A 23,801-nucleotide genomic window follows, 5' to 3' on the forward strand; every position below is an offset into this window, starting at 1 on the left:
TTCTTAATAGTATTTTCTCACCAACTGTATATGTGATTACTTTCTTTACACTTTTGCCAAACGTTTTGCAGAATATCCCCTTGTGTACGATCATCTTCTTGAATTCTGGGCCAATTCCCTAACCAATTTTGAAATTCGTTTTTCCGCGCATTATCTGATTCGTTGAATATCCAGTAGAACCATGTGGTAGAGCATTGTAGATCCTCTCGAATTCTGGCAACCAATCAATCCATTGGTATTGTCACTGTGGTGTATCTGCTCGTAGAAAGCGGTTTAATTCCCTAAACAGTCTCCCTATTGGATTCCCACAAGGATAAAACCAGGATATGTATATATGTTTGATATTATGTTTTGTTCATAGTCCTTTTCCACAATCCACTAGTAAAATATGCTGCATTGTCAGTCAGAATCACTTTTGGTTTCCCATAATCAGTAATGTAACTGATGATTAATCTCCTTAACATTGGTCGGACATGTAGACTCCGCAACGGAAATGTCGTAAGAAGCCAGTATATACTTAAATCTTCCTCGTGCAGTCGGACATGGACCACTCACATCGCAAGCTATTAGTGTTAAAGGTTGGTGAGGAATTATAGGATGTAGTTAGATTGTTCAACAATAATTTATGGATTTGGTCTGTTGGGATTAGTAATTCTAGGTTCGGATTATTGCAGTATTTACCCGACTTGGCTTTACATTTAGAAGGCCAAAAATGTCCCCACTTCAAATGAGTATATCAAAGTAATGGCTCTATATAACCCGGTGGACACAAAGTTTCCAGTTGGTATTGGTAGATTCTTTCCTAAATAATGCCTCAGATTGTACAGTATATTGATATTTAGTATCAGCAGGATTTTTTTGCTTAATTTTGTCCCTAATAGACTTCCAATGTAGGTCTTCTTCTTGCAACTGTGGCAGCTTTTGACACAGCTCTGAAACTTGTTCTTTGTAATAATTTGTGATATGTCCATTACTTTAAAATTTAAAGATAGTTCATTCTTCATTCGTTCTCCCTTTTGGTAGTCGAGATAAAGCATCAGAAATTACATTGTCTTTTCCCCTTAAGTATTGCACCAAAATGTTGTATTCTTGTAACAACAGGGCCCACCAGGTTAACCATGAATGAAACATTCGACCTGTCAAGATAAATGATAAAGCCTTATGATCACAGTATATCATAGTCCTCTTGCCATAAACAAAATATCTGAACTTCTTGAGCGCCCAAATGACAGCTAAAACCTCTAATTCAGTGGTACAATATGCTCTCTCACATTTAGACAGTGTTCTGCTTGCAAACCCTATAATTTTGATGGTGTTCAGGTCACACAGATCATCTATTTGAAATAATGTGACACATAAACCTGTTTCTGAAACATGTGTTACAATACAAAAGTCTTGTTGAAGATTCGGATGGTGCAGAAGTAGTGCATTAATCAAAGCATGCTGGATTTTATCAAATGCTTGGCTCCATTCTTGGGTCTATTTCCAAGTAATGTTCTTTCGCAATAGTTGTAGTAAACAGATTGGCTAATTATTTGGTCAGGTAGAAATCGACAGAAGAATGAACCAAGCTGGAAAAAAAAATTTAATTCTTTTTTATTCCGAGGGTACGGGCACTTTTTGATAACATTCATGTTCTTGGGGTCGGAAATAATTTCGTTCAGCGTAATTATGTGCCCGAGAAACTTTATTTGATTCTTGGCAAATTTTGAGTTCATCAGATTCACTGTCACTCTGTACTCTGAGAATTTCATTAATACCATACTTTCTCTAACAAATCAAGATGCTCCTCCCATGTTGTAGTTGTGACCAAAAGGTCATCTACATACGAAGTAACTTTGTCAAGGAGATCTCACCTAAGTATGGTATCTAATGCGGAAATAAACACTGCTCCACTGATGTTTAAACCGAATGGCAGAACCATGAATTGATAGCTTCTCCCAAGAAAGATAAAAGCAGTGTACTTCTGTGATTCAGGCGATATTCTCGTCTGCCAGTAGGAACTCCTCATATCCAGGGATGTCAAAAAGTGGGCACCATTTAACTTCTCAATAAGTTCTAAATTCTTGGGTCTCGTTTGTACTGGAATAATAATTTTGTTAATTTCCCTAGCGTCAAGAACTAGTCTTACATCACCATTCGATTTTATGACAGCCAACAGAGGGCTTGAATATTGAGAATTAGAGGGTTCTGTTATTTCCCACTCTAACATCTTAGTGATTTCTTTGTTCACTGCCTCTCTCTTAGACCACAGAATAGAGTATGAAGTGTGACAAAAGGCTTCATGAGGATAGGTTTGAATATTAAACTCGAACTCTTTGGTGATTGCTGGACATTTACTAAATACTGAGGCATAATTAGTTAACAAACATAGTAAGTCTCCACTCTGATGTAACGTCAGACATTCGGATTCAAAAACTTTGTCTCTTATTGTGTCTTGATCTATCTCTTCTTCAGAAGATTCGATAAAATAAATTCAATTTGCTGAATCGCATTTAACACCCAATATAGCTAACCATTAGCTTTGTACAACTGTACTCTGGGACTACTTGCGCTTCATCATAGAAATTGTCACAAACTTGCTTCCAGAGCTCAAAGTACACGTCTCTTCTTTCAAATTAATTACTGCTCCGACTCTACACAAAAAAATCAAGACCCCAAAGCAGGGTACGGCCATTTTTGAAACAATCAGGAAGGTGCTGTCTATAGTAGTGTCCCCCCCCCCCCCCTCCCCAATCCCCGTAAATGTCGATTCGTGCCTATTTTGAGATTATCTGTGCTTTCGCATCAAATGCACTGGATAAAGTGCATCCAGTAACAGGAAACGTAAATACTCTCCCTCCTCTCCTGATCTGTTTATAACAATCTTGTGTTATTACACTAATGTTTGCATCTGTGTCGATCAAGATCTCAATATTGATACCATTTACTATTGCTTGCATGACAGCTTGTAAAATTCATCCACCTTTATTCGAAATATTCGGCACTTCTTCATTACACTCTTCCCTTAAGTCCAAATCATTATTATATCTCAATACATCTACTGAAAAATGATGCCTGCCCTCCTTTCCATCCCCGGTCATCCTAGGAAGGCTTTTGGAGACCATTTTTAGTTTAACCTTTTGGTGGATGTCTTCATCAGTGATTCATGAACTTCCACTATACGAATATTGTGTTCAGAATTCAGTATTGGTTTGTCACTCAGTGATATTGGCCCTTGCAGTTGTGATGCTGGGGCAGTACCTTGCAAATAATCTACCCACAGTCGTATCCTATCAGGGTCTTCTTCCGGATATCTATCATGTCTGCGTTTACAATTAGGCTTTCCCGTGTTGGCATAAATTACGCAATTACCATTTTTCCCCATTGGTTTTCTTAGTATAATTAGCATCGCGTTTACATTGATTTCTTTCATTTTTAGTTTTATTATAGTCATAGTGCGTCGTTTGCTTTCCTTTGTTAGTGTAGGTTGAGCGTTCCTATCTCTGTTGTCATCATTACGACCACCACCACGATTATTAATACCAGCATCATTACGCTGTGTAATAGACCATTGATTATTATTCCAAATTCTGGCATCTTCCACAATCAGATTAATAGAATCAACTACAGACAAAAACTGTTCCAAATCACAATCAGGTACATGTGGCAGTGAACTTCGCTTACTGTTATAATATTCGAGTTGGTACACTTCCTTACGCAATCGTACCTGTTTGCTCTTAGACCAGTATTTTGGCAGAAAAAGCTGCTCAGATTCTGCACAAGTACTACAGTTCTCGCTTGCTTCTGCAGGCCTCAGAGCTGCTACACCTGTAATTTTGGATACGATGAACTGAAGCTTATCTTGTTCTGACCAATTACGTGGAAAACTACGCTTGAAGTAAATTATGAAAATTTTGGGATTGATGTTCTCCTTCTCTGACAAAAATGTCAGAAATTGCCTGCTTTTAAACATGCTAGTTTCAACTTTTAGAGGCAATAGATACCCTCTCTGTACAAACAGATCATGTTCATTCTCATAACGTTCATAAGATTATCAGGTACTGTGGTACTGTAGTTACACGTACTCTCACTACGGTGTCGACTGTTTTTCAATTTGTCCATTGAATGATTATTGTCAGTCAAAACATTTTGTGATGACCTCCGACCTAAACTAGACATTTTAAAATTTGTGTCCCTATGCCCTGTCGGCAGTTCTTCAATCGACCTTTCCTTAATTGCCTGAAATTCATCAGTAAACAAATTAACAAGTTCTTTCGTGTTCCGACTGTTTCCTCTCGATAAGTTCAGATCGTTTCACTTTGAGAGCATTATTAAATTTCTCCTCAACCTCCTTATTCATAACCTCAATCCATTCATTAAGATCTTCCGCCAATTTTGAAGTTTGTTCCTTTAAATACTTATCAATATCTTTACACATATCCTTTTCGAAATCTGTCTTTTTCGGACAGATCCTCGATCTGCACACTGGTTTTCAGACAACTACTTTCGCAACTACTGACTCTGTTTGATAAATCGTTATGCTGTTGTGAGATAATATCACATTTACTGTCTACTTCATTTATTTTTCCTTTAAGTTCAGAATGTAAATCATTAATATCCTTAGATACTTTTGTTTCAAATTCTTCGAACTTAGTATTTAATTGTTCTTCCCAGCCAAGTTGTAATTTCTCAAATTTCTCATTTAGGGAACCTATTTCCATTTTCAATGAACCCATGTCTGTGTTGAGTGAATGCATGTCCGTTTTCAGTGAACTCATATCTGTGTTCAGTGAAGGCATGTTTGTGTTTAATGCCACCAACAAATCCAATATCTTGGCATCCCTGTCCGTTACCACGCTAGTGGACATCTCTACTTCACTTGGACCACCGGCTGTTGCACCTGTCTCCCTATCTGTTTCAGTATCATGCACATCACTTTCACCCAAACCTGGTGTTTGTGATTCTGTCTCTTTCACATATCATCACTCTACTCCCTTAGCCTATGAAATGTCTGCCCCACATTTAATTCCTGAAATGCCTCAGCCTGATGCTCAGGTTCTGTTTCCTTATCACTACTCCCTGCATCCGTATTTTTCGTACTCTTATTCAAATCTCTTTTTCTTTGAGATTGCCTTTTTACAAATTAAATCTTCCAACACACTGATGCTACTAACATCGTTACGATGCCCACTAAAGAATACAATAACAAATTTTAATTCACTACTCTATTCATACCTGCAAGTTTTGCATTTCAATAGCGAGTACTTATTCAGTCAGTCCATGCGAAGTTCGAAGTTGTGGCTAGATGTTTGCTGTGCTGCAATGTACTCAGGCCCCACGTTGGGTGCCAAATGTGACCTCCCCTTCTCTCTCTGCTCCATTTCTTTCGCTGATCTTTTGTCTTCTTTCTTTCTTCTTCGTACCGTGGCTATATCTCAGGATTTTCAATGCAGAAATGTAGGGAGAATGGGGCGCACGTGTGTGGTGGTTCACGATATCGTAGTGCTGTGAGGGAGAGTCACTCGTGCCTCTGGTTTGAGAACACTGATGACTGAAGTACGAAAATTTCTCAAAAGAAAAACAGGTATGTGCTCTCTTTTCTTTTAAAACTATAAATAGTAGCATAGGTAGTACTATCTATCATTCTACTAAACTGAATGAGCGTGACACCATTGATGAAGTTTCAACCTCGAAAGAAGTTTATTAATGCCAATTAGCTGAAATAAAAATAAAACTCATCCAGTCCAGAAGTCAGTCACAGGTAGAGTAATTAGTTTCTGATGTGTGTGTAGTGGTCATTGATACTTAAAAGATTGTTTCAGTAATTCTATCACTGTGTGTTTATGAGATGCTAAGCAACGTATCAACAAGCTGACTATGCTATGATTAATATTTTTCGTATCGCAGCAGTAACTTTCTTCTCGTTTGCTTTAAGCATCAAGACAATTACTATGCTGCTCATATAAGTCTTTGATAGTTGTTAACAAGCTAATGTCCGTAAATTACGGTTAATAATACTGAATAGAACACACGACGATATCACCCGATATCCAGCCGCATATCTTAAACTCCATGCCGATATTTGAGAATTTGCGCGCGATTTGTTTGCACCAAAGTCAAGCCGTGGTTCCCTAGAATAATTTTTAAATCAATTCTGGGTTTATATTAACAATTCTATGTTCATTCATGAAAGTTACAGCAGATCCACACGTGACGATTACTTGATCGCGCACTCAAACAACACAGAAGTTTTTTGTTCTTACAAAGAGAAAACATATGCAACATGATGCAACAAGGTGATTTTCTATGTCATAACATATTTATATCTATCTCATTAAAACTCATTATCTATTAAATGTTATACATAATTAAATTCTTTACTCTGTAAATAAACAATAAAATTTAGAAATGAATTACACGTATAAAACAAATTTCAAGTTGATATGATGTCATGGGTCACTACTGGTTTTGACTCCCTTACACTCACGTGACGCAAAGCAAATCCGACTATATTGGACATACTGATGTAATGGTACAGCTCATACCCCTGTAATAGACCTAGATGCAAGACCTGTCCCATACATACTCCCACCACCATCTACTCCAGTCCGGTCACAACCATCACCTATCCCATCAATGGCAGGGCTACCTGTGAAACCAGTCATGTGATCTACCAGTGAAGCTGCAACCACTGTGCTGCATTCTATGTGGGCATGACAACCAACAAGCTGTCTGTCCGCATGAATGGCCACCAACAAACCGTGGCCAAGAAACAAGTGGACCACCCTGTTGCTGAACACACTGCCAAACATTACATCCTTCATTTCAATGACTGCTTCGCAGCCTGTGCCATATGGATCCTTCCACCAACACCAGCTTTTCTGAATTGCACAGGTGAGAGCATTCCTTGCAGTACATCCTACGTTTCCATAATCCTCTTTGCTTCAACCTTCATTAGTCACTGTCCTCACCCACCCAGCCGCTTCTCTGTTCCAATGTCAGCACTTCACAGTCGTCATTCCACCATCACACCTAGTCTTTTTATTTGTCTAGTTGTCTCCTTTCCCACTAATTCCCCCCCCCCCCCCTTCTGCAGCGCTTCACTGTACGCCACCCCACTGTACTATACCTCCCTGTTCCCGCCCCAGCCCCCTCCTTAGCCCCACCCAGTCGCCACACCCATCATGCACTGGTGCTGCTGCTCACAGTGTGGTTTCAGTTGCCTTAGGCTGCAGTTGTGTGTGTGTGTGTGTGTGTGTGTGTGTGTGTGTGTGTGTGTGTGTGTGTGTCGTCTATTGTTGATCGAAGGCCTTAATGGCTGAAAGATTTGTTTGCAACTCTGCGTCTCCACTGTATGGTGAGTAGCAACTTTCATTTTCATAATATTGTTACACCCCATTTTCTATTGTTTGATTACTGTGGACATAGGTAATTTATTTTACATTGTTAACAAATCTCACTTGACAGTCATTCATTACTATAACCCCACAGCAAACAATAATGGCACATGAACAAAGCAGTTGGGCAAACAGAATATATTACTTTCTTGACAGCCATTCATGTAATTATGGTTAGAAATAATATACCTCACCTGGTATTGTTTTTGTAAGCTTCTTTTGTGTTCCTTTCTCTAATTTTGAGGTCACAAACAGTGTGTATTAATATTTTAAAAAAATGGAAGAGATGCTACAAAAGCCAACTTGTTTGCAGATACATAACGATATGGGGTGAGGAGAAAATGCAGGTGCAAATTCAAGTAGATTTGTGGAACCAAGAGATAGAAGAATTGGGAAGATAGTAAGGACAAAGGAGAGCAAAACAGTAGTGATGACAAGGGGCAAAAATGCAAGAGAAAGATAAAATTGAATGGAGAACTTTTGAAAGTGGTCAAAATAACAAGTACTTTGATGAAAGATGATTAGAAATTATTGCATGATACCCCCCAAAATTGGGAAATGATTACAACAAGCAGACAGCTTTTACCAGAGTGTAAGGGATATTCTGTGAAACATAGATGTCTCAAATGAATGCAGAAAAGCTCAGCATTCAACTTATTATGAATCCATTCTAGCATATGAACCTGGTACGTGTAATGCAACCAAAAAGGAAAGAGAGCAGAATGAAGGATGCAAAGATGAAATTTTTAAGATGTACTGAAGGCAAGACAAGAAAGGATAGAATCAGAAAAGAAGAGAACACATAAGGGGCAGGAGTCTCTCAACTTTGGAACAAGATGTAAACGACAAAGTTGAGTTGATGTAGACGTATGATGAGAATGGGAGATATAAGGAAAAGGGGAAAAAAAAAGTGTTTTTGTCAAAGGCTAATTGGAAAGAGACCACGAGGAAGACACAGAAAAGAAATGGGCAGGCACATTGAGGGACTCCGTACAGAAGAGGTGAAGGAAACCAGTTGACGTATTTAAAGAAGGAGAGAAGTTGTGGGGAGACAGACGACGAGGGAATAAAGAGCTACAGGGCCAACAGGTAACTGAAAAACACTTTGTATAAAATTGACTAAAGTGATCTGGTGGAGGTCATATAATGTAAATTATTATAATAAGATTGGCAGCTAACACATAAATTAAGGTGTGGGAAAACATTCATGGAAACGGCTGAAATGATATTTGGCAGTTTGACAATTCACTAAGTAACTAGCCTATGAAGAGGTTTCCATTCCCCATTGCTGACAGCCTATCATCAGAGAGAACAGCTTCTGAGAAGGAAGGAAAGATTGCTGTGTAATATGTCATCACAGAACTCAGTTTATCTCAGTGACTGTGGTAAAAATTATGAATGATGATTTGTTCATTTGAAGGCTGTGTTTTTCTGTAGGGTGTACACCTTTGCTGAAGGAAATCTGTACCCCGTGCTGGATTTTGTTTAGGGAGTGCCTACAGCACTCCTTCAGCTGGCTGACACTGTGGTTGCAGTCCTGAGACTGGAGCAAAAGAAGTGTTATGCCTCAACATCCTCAATGGATTTAGAAAGCGAAGATTGGTGAAAGGGCAGTACAATTATTGCTCCATATTACTGTGAGAGGCCGTCACATTTGGGACACATACCTTACTGATAAAATTCCTCAGCCACTTGCAAGATAAGATAGTGCCCCACTAGAAGCTCACTTCTTGTACCGCAATGATTGTCATCATTAATCATTAGACAACTCACCTAACATTTTTGAAGGATAAGCAAGTCTCACTGAATTAAATGCTGATTTTGGAGCTGATGGAAGCGATCTGTGCCGTATTCAGTTGTTTCAGCCACACACATTGAAACAGGAGTATTTTGTATAATAATATTGGACCCTTTCTAAAAGTATTATGAGGATTTTGTAATTCCATACACATAGTTTTTCATTTCTTTTATAAATTTAGTTACAAAGGAAATTATTTTGGAGAAGAAGGACTAAGATGGCAGCCAACAGTAGCTGTTACCAGAGGAAGATACATTTCACATTCAGAAACTGATAGAAGAGGACTTGCTTGCACTAATGCATTTATCAGAGTCTTTGAATAGCAATACCATACGAGAGAGTAATCTTTTCAAGGATGTTTGCAGTCAAAGGATATCACACTGCAAAATTCAGAAACAGAATTCTGTCAAAATTTTCTCAATACGTTTAATATTGGCTGGTCAAAATTGATGTTCATCATCATGACTTCTTTTGAAAGATGACCCATTAAGTCTCCACTTTCACAGAAAAAACTACCAACTCAAAGCTTATGATCCCAATGTTTCACAATCGCTTCTAACAAATTAGCATTGCTCTGATATTGAGCTACTTGTGAGTATGTTTGGAAAACTGCATGCACCATTTATAGGGTTACATCTGCATCTACATAGATACTCCGCAAGCCACCGCACGGTACGTGGCGGAGGGAAAATAAATAAGTCAATTTAAGCAGACATTGTAGGTATTCAACCACAATTTGGAGCCATACAGTGAGCCCTCCATGAACTGAATAAAAGCAATGTTTCAACAAGCAAACACCAGCTACTACATTCCAGTTCATTAGTAGCAGAAGTGTACTACCCTGTTAGTAACAAGTGCCTTAAACTTCTGTAATCTTTTTTAGCATCCCCATAAAGAAACAGCCACAACAACATGATAAGGGTCACCTGTGTTCTGGTTTGTGACAGGGTTTTTACATTCTTCTTGATGCTGAGAGCCACGCATGATATATACTATCTTCAAACAATTGATGATGCCACTCTCTGTTGCTGTAAATGTATTTCACCTTCAAGACCACCAGCCATGCTGACCTGTCTAAATACTGTGTTAAAATAATCACTTAGCAACTGAGGGGCTGTTTGGTTGATCATTACAAATGTCAAATCACAAAACAATGCAGAATAACAAAATTTCTGTAATAATTGTGGTTGATGTGAGAAAATTAGGGTCAAATTATTTGTAATTTGAATCTCCTGATATGAAGATGAGCATAAAAATAAGTGAACTATGAGGTCTCGGCAGTGGACTTTATAATATTCTTCAATGCAACTGAATCCCACAAAAGTTTCAAATACTGCAGTTCGTACATTGATTCTATCCTTTAGAGGTTGAAAAAATTAAAACTAAATGTCTTTTATTTCACAATGGACACTCAAAATCCATGTGCTGGGTGGATTTAGTTTTCTTAGTACACTCTACATACACATTTAATGTAATGTCTGTACTATACTTGGACTTCTTGTTCACCATTTGTCTATCCACTGAGTATGGAATAAAGAGCATTAGTAAGGGAAAACCTTATCAACCAGGAAGGAAGTTGTGAGTTTGAAGATAATGAGGCATGGGCATGTTGTTGTTATTGCATTGTAGACTTTTCATTATTTGATTTTACTGTAATACTGTCATTTTAAATAATGTAAATACCATGGATTATAAACTGATGTGGTATGAAAGTGCTAGTGCTCAGTAGTCAGTCATTCACAAAAACAGTATACAAGTAGAACAGTGCAATGTACAGGAGACTCTTGACTATCCAGCCTAATGTGGCGTAAGCTCAAGCCAGATAACAAAAAAGCCAGACAGTCCAGAGTTCAAAAAATTCTCTCTTCTGACCTCAGCCATACCATTTAAATAACCCTTTTTTATACCAAAACCCAATTTCATAACATTTATGTAATAAGTGTTTGTTACGTACATACTGCACCCTTCAAAAGTTATTACAGGGCACAGAAAAAGTTCTGCATTGTAAAGTATGATTGTATGATTACACACTTGTGAAAAGCCAGATCTAACAAAAAGATGGAACTTCTAGGTCTGAGGTCTTTTCTAGATGACTGTTCCCCTCCTTTAGCCCTCTTCCGTGCTGCAGTATCCGTCCACTTACACAAATACATGATATCAACTAGTGTTGCTTTTTCCTGCTCACCAGTGTACTGCAGTGCTGCCTTAACCGTCTTGAACCCTTCTGAATGAGGGATGGGATTTCTCCCTCTCCTCTCGTTTTACTTCTCCTGCATCACCATTTCCACAATATTGTTGTCAGTTAGTTCATCAACTTCATCCATTCTGTGACATTCTCTGCATTGACATCTTCACAGCCCAACACATTTTTGAGCAATGAAACTATATCATTGTTTCCATATTTAACTTCACTGTCACACATTTATTCTAAGTTAAAATATCCATCGCATTTTCCGAGACCTTTCTAGTGATATGTTCAGAATCTCTTCCCACACTTCAGCCAACCCCCATGTGACATGTAACAAGCCAGCCAGTCCTCTTCAGAATGGTTACACAGTCTTCATTATTATCAGTTGCTGATATCGACAAAGACATTTCAGTGATGTCCTGGTCCATCGGTTACATTTGGCGGTAAAACAATGCTTTGATATCTCCATCTGTGAATTTGTAACTGACAGGATGCGAAGGCACAATTTATCAGGAAGCGGCTGAGCTTTCATTGGTAAATTATCGTCTTTCAAGTATTTGTCTACAACTGGTACAGATTTGTTTAGGAACCAGGTTTTAAAGATTTATGAATTCATCCAGGCTTTCTTTTGTTGTTGTAATGTAGGGGCAGTGGTTCCCAATTTGTCACGTTTTCGCAAGCTCTAGGTTTTCGCGATTTCTCCACTATTGGAAGCCTGAGCTTCTCACTGCCAGTTGCATGACTGCAAGCTAACACGGTAACTCATTCTTTACTCTTCTCGTACACAGGTGCCGCAGCTTCCTTTTTCAAAGCAAGTGTATTTGTAGGGAGCATCTTGTAATGTAAATCACTCTCATCACAACTGTATACCGGAAATTCCCTCCTCATCAATTAACTTTGAAAGATAGTCTTTGAACAATGGCACAGTCTCTATGTTAGCAAATAAAGCCTCTATACTAATGGGAATCTGGTGAACAGTGAGTCATTTTTACTACCAATCCAACCTACCATCTTCGGCAGTAAACTCTGAATATTCTGTTTCTATTTGCTGTTGAAATTGAAATATTGGCAGAGTAATGGGCAAATTTTTTCCTCTTAAATATTCATGCAACAAGAATAAAACTTCCTCAATTTCTTTTCACTTACCTTTCAACATTTTCTTCCTTACTTTTATTCAACTTCCACTAGTTTGGGAAGTGCAACATCCATCCCATCCGCCTGCAGCATTGGCATCCCGCCTGACAGAACGGAGATGTGGGATGCCTTCATCCTGCGTGTGAAACCGAAGCAGATGTTTGGAGTACGACCGAGACCACTGCCGGAGATGAAAACACAGCCTCGCCTCGTGTCTCAGTCAGTGGCCTCCGGGGTCCACTACCCGAGCTGCAGGGATCGATAGCAGTGCCTGAGGTCAGGATCGACAAGCAGTCTATTTTCCTACGTGACTCGTGATTAAAAATAGCCTAAAAGATGCATCTGCCAACCAGCCTTATAAGCCAGCCATTGCTGGCCAGAAGGCAGTTTGACGTGCCACCTGCGCTTGTAGGGATCTGCCGCGCTGGCTGCAACATCCACACGCCTCGTCTGCCAGTAGTGCCAGATCGTCAGGAGTGGTAGCTTTGTACTGTAACTCGAGAGTGTCAAGTAATGGTGGTCTGGCCTCCCTGGACAGCTTTGCGGCAATGCTGTGCTGACCACTCTCGAGTAGTTTTGTTTCTATCTTTTGTTTGGTGGACTTTCTCGAGTGAGGGACTTCTTTGGAAAACATTTTATTTTGTTATTCTTCTGTTAGAAGATCCGAAGTGGGATCCCTGCGTTGTTTCTTGCTTAACTTGTGTTTTGTTTTGATTTGTTTGTCAACATCAGCAATATTCTTGTTTATTGGTTTTTCCCAATAAAAATTGATTGAGGATTATCTTTTATGTTTTGCCTCTGCTACTGCAGGTACAGAAGGAAGCATATCACTTTCCAGTTTCTCTTTGATTTTTCTTCCAGTCCCCAACAGTATTTTTTCCAGTCCCCAACAGTATTTTTTCCTATCTTTAAATCCAAAGCAATAGTTTTTGTTGCTATTCCAGAATCCAGTCACTAGCCATGAAAAGTTTTTATTTATTTCTTTTATTTATCACCCATTTCGGACTCTGTAATTAAAACATAGAGTACCAAATAAAGAACAATTTCATGACACACACACTTTGGATGTGTAATATGCAACTGAAGAAACGAACACGATTGCCGACAGAGCTCATCTGTGTGTGTCAGTTACTCTTTGTGAGTGCTAGGAGAGGGCTTCTAAGTATTGTTTGTTGAAGAGTGATTCCAATAATTTATTAAAAAAAAAACAGTATATGCCTTATAGTTGTGTCTGCAGATGTGCTTGAAGCACAAAAGATGCATAAAATATTTCTAAAGGCCACACAGCTTTGCAGCCAGATCTGTTTGCTAAAGTTTTGGAGAAGTGCAGTATGTGCAATAAATTAATCCTCATTTTATTATGAATAGGAATTATTATGACATTAATTATGTAAACCAGAGTAAGTAAGCAGGATATTAAGGAGACCAGATAGTTACAAGCTGGATATTCAACAATCCACTATATATGATTTGATGGGTGCAAAATGGTGGTTTGCAGATTGTAGCATATTGATCTGAGTTGCAACTAATTACAATATGAGGTGTTCTGATTTCCTTTCAGCTACAAAGGTTGATCTCAGGTGACAATGTACCATTAGATCTTAAAGATCTTCGGAAACATACACAGTATTATGGGGGCTTCCATGATTCCCACAGAGTTGTCTGCTGGTTGTGGGATATTTTGGAAAAAGACTTTACAAATGAAGAAAGGAAGCTGTTTTTGAAGGTAATATTTAATTTTATTTTTTGCCTCTGGAATCTTTACTTTTAAACAGTTGAATATTTCTTTAAGAACTGGAACATTGACACGTGCATGTGCGCGCTCAAATGTGTTAGTAGTTTTAAATTATATGTTTCTTTTTCATATGAGTGAAAAAGATTGAGAGATTAAAAATCTGACATTCAGTAGCAGAGTCTGGTATGTTGTAATTTTGTGTTTACAGTATTGTAATCTGAGTTCATGGCTGCTTCTGAATAGACTTTGCCGTCTCATATTCATCATGTCTTGGTTCGGAAAAGCCATTTGAGTTTCTAAGATGGAAACATTCGCTCAAAATTTTCAGAGCTACAGTACAGGATAATTTACGAGGAACTATATAGAAAAAAGTGATGCTCATGGGATTCAGTATCTATATTCAAAGGATAATGGGTGAAATGGGGAGTACTTATGGGAGACAGGACAAATAAACAACTACAGGGAGAACATATTATTCATGTGGCATTGCATTGCTGAAATAGGTTAAAAATTTGTTGGAAAAAAAATTTAAGGACATGATGAAATCAAAATTCGAGACAAAATACAGCTCCTAATGACAACAAAAGTGGAAAACTTGCTGAAAATATCTTCAGTGAGATACTAGATAATAGTGTAAGGTACTAGACAATAGTGTGCACGCATACCATTATCCGGTATACAAAATATTACGTGGAAATATGGGCAGAAGAGAAATTGTAAGAAGTACGAATTGGACTGTAGTTGTCTCTGTCAGTGGAGAATGTCACAAATAACATTACAGCTGATATCAGGCTCACTTGAAATGTTCTCCTGTCAGGTTAACAGGGGAAAGCAGATTAATTTGAGCCTTAGAAACTCACTCCTGTGACAGAGGCGAAAAACAGTGATTTTTTAATTAATTAAAAACTGAAACACAAACATACACACTTGAAAAGACATGACATTGTGTCCATTACCTCATATTAGTATTCCTGTATTTGCACATTAATTACCTCCCACATGGTGACTAAATAATTTAGCAGTATTGTGATTCACTAATAAATAATTGAAGTGACAAGGTGAGGGTTAAAGGTAACCACTAATTGTACAGGTGGTCAACACCACAAAAACAAGGCTCGAAAGCATTGATGAGGTTTTGCACTATGTCCTTCAGAGTTAACTAAAAAAACAGACACACACACACACACACACACACACACACACACACACACAGAGAGAGAGAGAGAGAGAGAGAGAGAGAGAGAGAGAGAGAGAGAGAGAGAGAGAGGGGGGGAGAGAACTACATTTCCTGGAGCTGCATTTGAATTCCACATAAATAATCAATTTTTGCTTTCAATATAACTAAATGTGGTAACGGCCAGTGATGATGGCGGCCTGGAGGGGAGAGGCTCTAGTGACAGAGACCTGGCTTACGTCCTCACTGAAGGCATAGTGAGAGGTGCCGGCACAGGCTGCAGTAAGCAAATTCCATTCGGTGTAACGGCCAGTGACATTAAACATTCCAGCTCCGTCCTAACCTAGCCGGGTAAAGCTACTGGCACCAGCTGCAACCAAAAAAAGTGAAGGCAGGTGGAGGATTTGAGGGTGATGTGTGCCACGAAATTGTTTACACAACCTAACCCTGGGGCAAGCACATCTGAGAACTCAGACCACATGGAATCCAATTCTTGATAACGTACTTGGACTGACACCAGATGCACAGCATCCACAATAGAGAAACCAAATGTAGTAAAGGCATCTAACCCAAACAGATTTTCAGTGTCACGTCATTAACCACGAAGTACATAAATGACATTATATGATCGTGTGGTGTTGTCGGTTGGGAGGCTCCGTGCAGGGAAGTTCAGCCGCCGGGTTGCAGACCTTATTCATGCTCATCATGGACATCCAGTCCACGAGCGGAGAAAATCTTCAACCCTGCCAGGAATCAAACCTGGGCCTGGTGCGTGGTAGGAAAACACATTACCTTTCAGCTAAGCAGGCGGACACAGTACATAATGAATGGACTTGTAAACTGTGTTGGGTGTGAATTGACTAAGAATTGGAGTCTCCTGTTTGTCTTAGCTTAGAGGGGGAGCAGAGATTGACATACTGCTGCTATGTGACTTTTTCTTGTCAGTATTTATGGCAAAAGACCCACTGCTCAGAGCAGGCCAGTGGCTCATGCTGCACGATATGAGGGGTGCAGAGGAAGTGGAAGAGGGAGGGGGAAGGGACAGTGATGGGTATTCCATCTGTGCTTCGGGAGGACGACGGTTCAATCCCGTCTCCGGCCATCCTGATTTAGGTTTTCCGTGATTTCCCTAAATCGTTTCAGGCAAATGCCGGGATGGTTCCTTTGAAAGGGCACGGCCGATTTCCTTCCCAATCCTTCCCTAACCTGAGCTTGCGCTCCGTCTCTAATGACCTCGTTGTTGACGGGACGTTAAACACTAACCACCACCATCCATCTGTGCTCGAGACCAGAGCTGGTGGTGGTGGTGGTGATGGTGGTGGTGGTGGCGGCACTCGAGCCCCATCTGTGTCTGGACAGATGTAACTTAATGCCCATTGGCTTCTACTGCTATTGCCGGCATCTGAGCCATGGGACACCCATAGAGCAGACCCACACAGCCGCGCCTCGTGTGTAATGCAGGGATGGCTGAGAGTGGGGTACAGAAGGGGACAGCATCAGAATATGAAGCAGCGTCCACAGTTGCCACCCACAGAGCGGCTCCGCTGAGCTACGACCTTCAATCGACGTTGTGTGACAGGTGCTCTAAAACAAGGTGAGGGCTGAGGTAGTGGCAGAGGATTTGACAGCGTTCTTCATTTGTTACTTAAAGGTACAAATGGTGTTCTGCCACACCATTTGAGTGAGGGTGGAATGGAAGGCTGAGAAAGTGTTTTATGCTATTGCCCACGCAGAACTCTTTGAAAGAAGATGCTGTGAGTTGGGAGTCTTTACCAGAAACCAAGGTGTGGCCAAAATCTGGGCTAAGGCAGAGAGGTTGGCATCATTTGTGGTGGATGCCATTCGTACCACCTTTGGTTATTTGGAATAGGCGCACATAATGAGCAGCCTGATCCACCCCAAAAATGTCCCCTCAAAATCGAGGTGGTTGCAGTCCCAGGGATGGCGGGGTGTAGTCCAGGGTGCAGATGACTGTGGTTGTTTCTCTTGTTCCTGGGCACACTGTTGATACTCAGCCAATAGATGTGTCAGTAAGCCAAAGCCTTCGTGCATGACGTCCCCCAATGATCCTGGTGGAGCAAGCATAGAAGACATTGCTGCAATTCAGCAGGAATGACCACCCAATTCATGGCAGTCTCAGTATCTGAGAGACAAATGGCATCAACCCCCGAGAGCCTGTGAGCAATTAGTTTCCAGGGTTTGAGCTCGGTCGTCAAGCAGCGAGTGAGTTCAGTCGTCAAGCAGCGAGTGAGTTCAGTCAGCCAGCTGTGGGTCACATATCGGAGGACCTGCCACAGGATGGGATTGCAGCATCTGGCTGCGGCGACGTGCTTCCGTAATGGGGAAACTGTCCAATATATATTTATGTGTAGTATCAGTGTATCTCCTGTTTTTTTTTTAAATTGGGGTCTGGTCCAGCAGGTAGACGCTAAAAAGCACTGGCATTAGAATGTTGTGCTGTGGGCGTAAACCAGATGACATAATTGTAAGCACTCAGGAACAGTGTCCAGCACTGTAAGCGTTGAGCCGTTTGCTCCAGGAGGGCTGAACAAGGTAACAATGGGCCTGTGATCCATAATGAGAGAGAACTTTGCCAAAAAAGGTAGACATGGCATTTTTTAACAGCATACATTATAGCTGATGCCTCCTTTTCTACCTGTGTGTAGCTGCATTGTGACAGGGTCAATGTCTCGGATGCATAAGCAGTTGACTATTTGGAGCTATCCTCATTCCTTTGTACCAGTACCACCCGATGCCATAGGCAGATGCATCGGCTGCCACAACCAATGAACGTCCAGGAGACAAATGATTGAGAGTTGTGAAATACAGTTTTCCTGGGGGAGGGAATTGGAGTAATAGTTGACTTTGCCCAAACACACCTGCAGTTTCATTAGAATCTTCAGGCGAGGAAAAGAGTCGATGGCAGTGACATTTCGGTCAGTAGGATTGATTCTGTCTTTGGTGAGCCAGTACCCAAATTACCTCTGGATGAAAAATTGATGCTTCTGCATCCTGCAGGGTGGTAAATAGGGTGCAGAGATTTTGCAAATGCTCCTGATGGGAGGGTCCTGTAACATTGAGATTATCTAGATAATTCATATAAAATGGAATGCACTGCATCAGTTGTTCCAGATAACTTTGGAAAATTGCTGGGGCTGAGGCAATGCCAAACAAGAGTCGCTTGTACTTATATTATCCAAAGGGAACTTTGACAGCGACAGTGTTCGGAGATCGCTCATCTAAAGGCAACTAGAAGTAAGTATCATTAGGGTCAATCTTCGAGTAATATTCCCCGCCAATAAGTTTGGTAAGATCTTCTGTCTGGGGCATAAGTTGAGTTCCAACCAGTGATTGAGCACTGGTGGTGGCCTCGAACTCCCCACCACATAATTGAAGAAAACCTTTGAGCTTCTTGAGTGTGACAAAGGGCATGGCCCACATGCTAGACTTACAGATTTGTTGGCCTGGAAATGATCCACCTCCTGCTTCGCCACAGTATGTAGGTCACTGGAATGGGGCTGGCATGGTAAAAATGAGGCACGGTGCCCGGCCGGAGAGTGACGTATCCCTGAAAACCCGAGGTGCACCTCAAATCCAGCATGAATAGTAATGCAGATGCTGAACAAAGATCATCCAGTTCCTGGAAAGGGACTGCAGTGGATACAACCTCATCTTTGTCGGATATAGAAAACCTGAACAGTGTGATGGCATCAATGCCAGAAATGTTTGTAGCTGTTGGGTGGTTGACAACAAATAGTGTAATGATCCATATAACACACTTGTAGGCTGCTGTGACCAAGAGCTGCTCGCAAAGAGGTATAGAACTATCCTCGTACACAACCAAACACTGTGAGGGATGAGACCACCTGAGTGAGCCTCAATGGGTTTACATTGCCAGATTGATCAGAGAGACAGTAGACCTGATGTTGTTGTTGTTGTTGTTGTTGTTGTTGTTGTGGACTCCACTTGGAGTGCTGATATCAAAGTTACAGATAGTCTGCATAAACCAGTTACATTGGTCACTGATGTGGCATATATATGGATCGTGATAACCCTTTCAGTGTCAACTGAGGCCTGGAGACGGTGCATTGAAGTGTCGAAACTGATAGCTACACAGTAAATAAGATCATAAGGCAGCTGTAGGCATTTTATTTTCTTATAATAGTGAACAGCTGTGGTGCCCAAGACCTCCAGATGCTCAGATATCACTGAGACCTTAGACACGGACGAATTGTGACAGAGCTGCCTGGGAGCTGTCCTGCACCACAGGCGTGAGGCTGGAGTGCACGGAGTTTCTAGCCTTGCCTTTAGTCATTCATTAGCCACTCGTGTGATCTCAAACAAGTGTGTGATGCACAAAATGCCCTCTGACAAAGAGTTATATAGTTTCAGTGCCACAGTGCAAGCTAGACCACCACATCACAAATCGTGGAGTCTGCATATGAAGCCTTGCAGCCATGACTGGTAGAAGTGAAATTGCATTTGTGGCTTGGATCTTGCAAGTCAGTGATTCGAGAGCGGTACGACTGTTCCGGCAGTTTACCGTACTGGTGAAATTCGAGCCTGGAAGTGACCACATGATATCACTGAGAATAGTAATTAGTCAACAGAATGCAGACCCTCTGAAACAAGAGCACAACAGGGTCCAGCAGAAGGGTCTACTTTTAAAGCAGGAAAAAACGTTTTCAGCAAAGCCCAAAACAAAAACGACAGTCACGAATTGTCTGTGACTTGAACGGTTGAGAAATCCTGTTTCAGATGAAACAGGTATGTGTCCCAGCCGTCCTCAGCATCGTCAGAAGGTGGGAACGACAGAAGACGTACGGAGGCGTCAGAAGTGGGAGGTGCTGAGGTTCAGTGCAAAAGGGCGTCATGTGCTCTGAGTTTGTCTGTCTGAAGGTGAAGTGATGTTTGTAGCAAGTCCAACTGGAGCTGCTGCTGCGTTAATTGCTGATGTTGCTCCACCAAGTGAACCAATTGAGCATATGTAATACTAACTCTTTTTCCTCACCACCAATGCTATATCCGTGGTAGCCAGACATCAATGCGCACGTTGGTGAATGCAGAAATGGATGAAGTCACCCAATGGGAGAGCTGCCTGCAGAAGAATAAGTCAAACTAACACTATGGGGAATGAAATGTGACACACAGACTGTGGACGAGACAACAGAACCAACCGGGACAAGGACAAACGACCTTAGAACAATGAGGTGCAATGCAAAGCAGTTGCCGCAAGTGACAAGATCACAAGTAGCGGGAGCTAAATCCAAGGAACAACCAGAGAGAGTAACCAGGCAACACACAAGGTAGTTATCCAACAGTTTTGGTACAGTGAAGATCAGTCCATAAGTATCAAGCACAAACACTGAACTGACTGGCTGCGCGGCTGCCTGGATACCGGCTGTGTGCAACGGTATTGGCTGGCGCACTCATGTGATGAAGTAGTGGCGTGCTCGCAGTATGATTACTCTGCGGTCACGGTACCCCTTGTAGGCTATCGAGGTCCACGTCCTCTGGTGGTCGTTCAACTTCTGCGATGCCTGGTACCAGAGAGATAGGTCATTATTTAATGAGAGCTGCAGCAGGACTTATATTTCATCACGTTTGAGCTCAGAATATGTTCTGGGATTCTATGACAGATAGACATCTGTAAAATGCCACTCTCCAGCCAAATACTATCTGAAAAGGATTGCCAACATTAAATTTATATTCAGTTTTGAAAAATTTATCTTTTTCAGAAATGCTTTTCTTGTTATTGACAGTTTGCATTTTTTACTCTCCTTACTTCATCCATTATTAGTTATGTTCCACCGGCTGGAGTGGCCGAGCGGTTCTAGGCGCTGCAGTCTGGAACCGCGTGACCACTACGGTCTCAGGTTTGAATCCTGCCTCGGGCATGGATGTGTGTGTTGTCCTTAAGTTAGTTAGGTTTAAGTAGTTCTAAGTTCTAGGGGACTGATGACCTCAGAAGTTAAGTCTCATAGTGCTCAGAGCCATTAGTTATGTTCCTGCCAAATGAGCTAAACTCATCCACTACTTTTATTGTGTTATTTCCTGATCTGTGGAGATATACCAGATTAAACTACGTAATAAGCCCAGCATCCCATATATATGAAAGTACCAGTTGTGAAACATAGTTACTTATGCAAACACAAAAGGTTATTGCTTGACCAAAAAGAACAAAGGGGAAGAAAATATAAAATATTACTATACTATATGAAAAATTCTCAGAGAGTCAGTAAAAAGATACAGTTAAGACATGATACGAGAAACAACTGAAAACAATTGGAGCGAGAATAAAACACAGTGGGAAATTACGTTGGGAAGTCACAAAATTTCATCAGTTAAGATGGAAGATGACACACAGTAACTGATAACAGAGAGAAAATTGTGCAAACATTATTCCAGTGATTCTTTAATGTTAGTCATATTGATTTCTTCATAATATACGACCATTAAAAATTTGAGGTGTCCTTTGCTAGAATAATTTCCAGTTATTGTGATGCTTCATGAATATTATCCTGTAATGTAATCACAGAACAACTGGCCAGCTTCACTCTTGAGATACTCGTTCCTAGGCATTAAGCCAAAGCAGTCTGCCCTATTGTCAAAGTTGCTTATGCTACTAGATTTCTCCATTTGCAGTCTGTATCATTATACCAGATATGACTAACGAGGGATATCAAATGGATACAAATGAGAGCAGCACGAATGGTTACAAGTTTTTGTGATGCCCGGGAGATTGACACGAAGATGCAAAAGAACCAAAATTGCAACCTCTCCCACAAATGCCTACGTAGGAAGTTTCTAGAACCACCTTTAATCGATGAATCTAGGAATATACGACAACTCCCTTTGTATAGCTCCTACAGGGTAGTGAAGATGAGATCTGACTGATTACAGCGTGCACAGATGCAGCTAAACACTCATTCTTCCTGCACTTTGTGCGTGACTGGAATGGGAAAAAATGTAATAACTTGTACAATGGGACACACGTGGTAGAGATAAGTATAGATTTCTCTTCTCTGCATATATACTTTCCTTACTGTGTAATGTCCCCTAACAATACCACCAGCCAGTAATTGATCTTGCGGTGGAAGTGTTCACGTTTTGGCTCCAAATCTGAAAGTACGGCTAAAAATAAATTATTACGGGACTAAAATAGTATGTAATCAAAACATCAAAATGACAGTTGCTCAGTTTAAGAATTAAGTTAAAGAACCAGTTGATAAGGTTTTTATTTTTTTGTATTTGGTGCAGTTGAAAACAGTGACTGCGTGCGCAGAAAAAGAGATGAACAGAAGAGTAAAAGTATTTAGGATTTTCAAAAATAAGCTTATAGTGTGTCTGAAGAGTGAAGTTTACAGTCAGTGTGTTTGTTATCAGTTTTGACTTGGCATTGAGATGTGGACTTTAGATGTGCAGTTCACTCAAACCCTGAGTGCAGAGTAGCGAGAACTGGAGACATACATGTTGGGCATTATGAGGAGAGCTGAAAGACGGAAACAGACTGGCATAAACATAAAATTGAAACTGGAGATAGGTGGGTCGTATAGCCTCGGCAGTGGATGTTAAATTAAACAAGAAAATTAATTGTTGTGCTTTTGGAGATAGGAAAAGATGAAGAGGATGACCTAATGAAAGATTGATGATTGGCATTAGGAAACATACAGGAAAATGTGGATGTGTGTAGATGAACACCATATGTAATGCATGGAAGAACGTAGCAGTTTGTTGTCGTATTGCTGCTACTGATGATGATGATGATGATGATGATGATGATGCTTTGAGACACGTAATAGTCATTATCAGTTGCAGAAGTCTAGTGGGATTACTTAACGGAAATGCAAATGAAACAAATGTGAGCTGAGCGTTTGTAAAGTCATGTACGGAATAGGGCAAACTCCTTAAGTCACAGTTGGAAGACAACACAGTGATTGAGGAACAACAGATTCGTTTAGAATCAACTATAGATTTATGACTACCATGCAGAAAAGACAAAATAAGAACATTGGATATTTACTGAGACATCCAAGCTTGCTGAGAGCAATATCTGAAGAGCAGTAAGGGAAGAGCCTGTCAACACAAGGGATGCAGCACTTGCTATAGAGACAGGAAGCAGTGATAACAGGACCTCAGGAAACAGAAACAAATGTTTCATTAAGATGATAATGCGCATGCAGTCACTGTTTTCAACTGCACAACAAATGCTGTGAGTACCGGGCGTGAGTCGTGCTTCGGTAGCTCAGATGGTAGAGCACTTGCTCGCGAAAGGCAAAGGTTCCGAGTTAGAGTCTCGGTCGGGCTCACAGTTTTAATCTGCCAGGAAGTTTCATTCAGCGCACACTCCGTTTCAGAAACAAATGTCATCTACATTGGTGTTTAACCTAACT

General features: G+C 40.6%; 1 protein-coding gene across 1 annotated transcript in view; it reads left to right on the forward strand.

Moving 5' to 3' along the window:
• The window catches only part of LOC124794779 (ubiquitin-protein ligase E3B), a 283,854-nt gene that overhangs the window by 226,323 nt on the left and 33,730 nt on the right, over positions 1-23,801 (forward strand). The window contains exon 15 of the mRNA XM_047258416.1: positions 14,061-14,225. Coding sequence (XP_047114372.1) covers positions 14,061-14,225 — 165 coding nt within the window. The remainder of the gene's footprint in view (positions 1-14,060; positions 14,226-23,801) is intronic.

This window comes from Schistocerca piceifrons, chromosome 1 (assembly GCF_021461385.2).
Source record: "Schistocerca piceifrons isolate TAMUIC-IGC-003096 chromosome 1, iqSchPice1.1, whole genome shotgun sequence".
Classification (NCBI taxonomy): domain Eukaryota; kingdom Metazoa; phylum Arthropoda; class Insecta; order Orthoptera; family Acrididae; genus Schistocerca; species Schistocerca piceifrons.